Raw genomic sequence first — 4,218 nt, forward strand, 5'->3', positions numbered from 1 at the left:
TATGTACTAGTTACCAAATAACAAATAATGCCTGCATCATAACATTCATATATTTCTTTAATAACATCTTAGTCTTTCCAATGAAGAAATGCTTATTAATAACAGTAAGATCTATTATCTTACTATTAATGAGTTTCTTAATCCATGCTCTATAATGACTCAGCATATCCCAACAGTTTCAGTAATATTTTCATATTCAGTTGTAAACCATTTCCCCCTTATTTTTAAAAAATCACCATTAAAAAAAGACAAAAATAAACAAATTAATTAAAATAAATCTTTAATCTTCTTTTTTGTTTTTGTTTTAAATTATGACAGTATGAAAGAGATAAAATGTTACAAAAAGAAAAAAAAATGTATCTTAGGAAGAAAAAGGATATGTAAAGTAATAGATTTTAATCCTGAGAAAACTTTCAGTAAAATGTCTGCATTATATGTAACAGGGATCTTCAGAAAATCAAACGTTTCGCAAGAGAACTACCTGTAAATAAAACAACAATTTCTCACATGTATGATATTGATGATGATGATTATAGATTGTTGATATGCATAAAACAAAAACAACACTCTCCCTTACACTAATGAAATTTAAAGTTATATTTGAATTATTTAAATTCTCGAAAGTATTGAACCTGGTTCTGTGTCACCTAATCCCCAACAAGCAGAAGTGTTTTGATGCTGACGTCTTTTCTAACGAAACATGTGATGTGATTTTATTCCATTAAAATTTTTTTATAATTATCTTTCAGAACTAAATCTGCTTGTGAGTTCTGTTTGTTAAATTTGTGATCACTTCTATATTGGTATCCATTTATTGTCTATAAACTTTTAGTTTGATCGTTCATCTCTTGCTCTCTTTGATATGTTTGCCAAATGAGATTTAATAGAAAGCCTGTTACCTACCTTAGCACAATCCCCGGCCATCTCAGTGCTTCTAGTGAAATTTACTTTTGCAAGCACTCTGATTAGATATTTGGCTTGAGGTTAACAAAGGCATATTGTATTGATGTGTGTCTTCTCTTAGAAATATTTTTAATTGACAGGGAACTGATGAAATTTCTAAGTGGAGGCCTACTACCAACTTGTTGTTGGCACCCTGTCGCTTACGACGACGAGGGTTCTAGTTGATCCGATTAACGGAACAGCCTGCTCGTGAAATTAAAATGCAAGTGACTGAGCACTCCACAGTTTCTTTACCTTTCAATTAAATAAATCATGCTCTCACCTACACATGAGAAACAGAATCAATTTGTGATATATTGAAATATATAGGAACTGACCAGAATTTTCAATTATTTTTCTTTTCATTGACTTCCTTGGATCTTGATCATCTTTATTTGATTTCTGTCTAGGTTGAGGCAAATCAGTACCAAGACTAGGTGCTGGCTGGTTGCTGAAGTATGGCATTTGCAAAGCCTGACAAATTAAATAATAGAAATTAAAACTCTAAACAGAAAAGAATGATTGAACAACTGATTCAAATTTAATTATATATTTCCATATTTTTAATCATCTTCAAAGGTCATATATATCCATTTCCTTTACAGTAAAAATATTAACAGAATCATAAAATTCAATGAATCAAAGCCAGTAAGTCATTAGGGTTTTGAACCTAATATCTAAAGCATTACCTGCTTGTATCTTTCCACTAGTATGTGCATTGAATCCCTAGCAAACTTACTTAATTCTCGATCACCCATACACCAAGCAGTAAATACACTCACACACACACACAGGTGCAGGTGTGGCTCTGTGGTAAGAAGCTTGCTTCCCAACCACAAGGTTCTGGGTTCAGTCCCACTGCGTGGCACCTTGAGCAAGTGTCTTCTGCTATAGCCTTGAGCCAACCAAAGCCTTCTGAGTTGATTTGGTAAATGGAAACTGAAAAAAACTCGTTATATAAAAGTGTCGTAAGTCTACAATGTTGCTTTTTCATAAAACAAAAAAAAAAATAGTTTCAACATTCCATTTCTTTTTAGATTAGCAACAGCTTAACAATACTTTGTTGGGTGCATGGAATCATAACTCCATGCAAGTATGATATTTTCATCAGAAATATTTTTACAAAACTGTTGTAAGTGGAACTTAAAACATTTTGAAAAATGTTAAACTGATGTACTCCACTTTTACAATTTTCAGATCTTGGCATCTGAAGCAGCTGGAGATACGGTAGTTTGACAAAAACAACTGGCTATTGCAAGTAAAATTAAATATTCAAAAACACACATTTGGCCAAATCTGGACACACGACAGTTTAACACAATAGCAACAATATGTTATCATCATCATCATTATCATTTAACGTCCGTTTTCCGTTGGATGGTTTGACTGAGGTTTGGAGAGCCAGCGGCTGTACCAGGCTCCAGTCCGATCTGGCAATGTTTCTACAATTGGATGCTCTTCCTAACGCCAACCATTCCTAGAGTTTAGTGGGTGCTTTTTACGTGCCACCGGCACAGGATCCAGTCAGCTGCGACTGGCAACGAATATAGAGAAGAATTCCAAGTAGAAGTACAGGTTCACCAAGGATCAGTCCTCAGCCCCCTCTTATTCATCATAGTTCTCCAGGCAATATGATGATATATGAATATATAATCATACTGTATGATATATACATATATATATACATATATATATATATATATATATATATATATATGTATATATATATGTATATATATATGTATATATATGTATATATATATATGTATATATATATATGTATATATATATATATATATATATGTATATATATATATGTATATATATATATATATATATATATATATATATATATATATATATATATATATATATATATATATATATATATATATATATATATATATGTATATATATATATGTATATATATATATGTATATATATCATCATCATCATCATCGTTTAACGTCCGCTTTCCATGCTAGCATAGGTTGGACGATTTGACTGAGGACTGGTGAAACTGGATGGCAACACCAGGCTCCAGTCTGATTTGGCAGAGTTTCTACAGCTGGATGCCCTTCCTAACGCCAACCACTCAGAGAGTGTAGTGGGTGCTTTTACGTGTCACCCGCACGAAAACGGCCACGCTCGAAATGGTGTCCTTTATGTGCCACCCGCACAAGCCAGTCCAGGGGCACTGGCAACGATCTCGCTCGAAAATCCTACAGGAGCCAGTCAGGCGGTACTGGCAACGGCCACGCTCAAAATGGTGCATCTCATGTGCCACCCGCACAAGAACCAGTCCAGGGGCACTGGCAACGATCTTACTTGGCTTGCCGGGTCTTCTCACGCACAGCCCATTTCCAAAGGTCTCAGTCCGTAGTCATCGCCTCGGTGAGGCCCAATGTACGAAGGTCTTGCCTCACCACCTCAGCCCAGGTCTTCCTGGGCCTACCTCTTCCACGGGTTCCCTCAACTGTTAGGGTGTGGCACTTTTTCACGCAGCTATCCTCCTCCATTCTCACCACATGTCCATACCAGCGCAATCGTCTCTCTTGCACGCCACAACTGATGCTTCTAATGTTCAGCTTTTCTCTCAAGATACTTACACTCTGACGGGTATTCATATATATCATCATCATCATCATCGTTTAACGTCCGCTTTCCATGCTAGCATGGGTTGGACGATTTGACTGAGGACTGGTGAAACCGGATGGCAACACCAGGCTCCAGTCTGATTTGGCAGAGTTTCTACAGCTGGATGCCCTTCCTAACGCCAACCACTCAGAGAGTGTAGTGGGTGCTTTTACGTGTCACCCGCACGAAAACGGCCACGCTCGAAATGGTGTCTTTTATGTGCCACCCGCACAAGCCAGTCCAGGGGCACTGGCAACGATCTCGCTCGAAAATCCTACAGGAGCCAGTCAGGCGGTACTGGCAACGGCCACGCTCAAAATGGTGCATCTCATGTGCCACCCGCACAAGAACCAGTCCAGGGGCACTGGCAACGATCTTACTTGGCTTGCCGGGTCTTCTCACGCACAGCCCATTTCCAAAGGTCTCGGTCCGTAGTCATCGCCTCGGTGAGGCCCAATGTACGAAGGTCTTGCCTCACCACCTCAGCCCAGGTCTTCCTGGGCCTACCTCTTCCACGGGTTCCCTCAACTGTTAGGGTGTGGCACTTTTTCACGCAGCTATCCTCCTCCATTCTCACCACATGTCCATACCAGCGCAATCGTCTCTCTTGCACGCCACAACTGATGCTTCTAATGTTC

The 4,218-nt window shown here is 38.1% G+C and overlaps 1 protein-coding gene across 2 annotated transcripts in view; it reads right to left on the bottom strand.

Moving 5' to 3' along the window:
* Window positions 1-263: 263 nt before the first annotated feature.
* Window positions 264-4,218, bottom strand: part of LOC106883163 (cyclin-dependent kinase 7) — a 29,380-nt gene continuing 25,425 nt past the window's right edge. For both annotated transcript variants that reach the window (XM_052978592.2, XM_052978593.2), the window contains exons 10-11: window positions 1,281-1,416; window positions 264-481 (exon numbers count right to left, since the gene is read on the bottom strand). In XM_052978592.2, the coding sequence (XP_052834552.1) occupies window positions 450-481; window positions 1,281-1,416 (168 nt within the window). In that variant the 3' untranslated portion in view covers window positions 264-449. The remainder of the gene's footprint in view (window positions 482-1,280; window positions 1,417-4,218) is intronic.

Source organism: Octopus bimaculoides, chromosome 2 (assembly GCF_046866305.1).
Source record: "Octopus bimaculoides isolate indiv1 chromosome 2, ASM4686630v1, whole genome shotgun sequence".
NCBI classification, from domain to species: domain Eukaryota; kingdom Metazoa; phylum Mollusca; class Cephalopoda; order Octopoda; family Octopodidae; genus Octopus; species Octopus bimaculoides.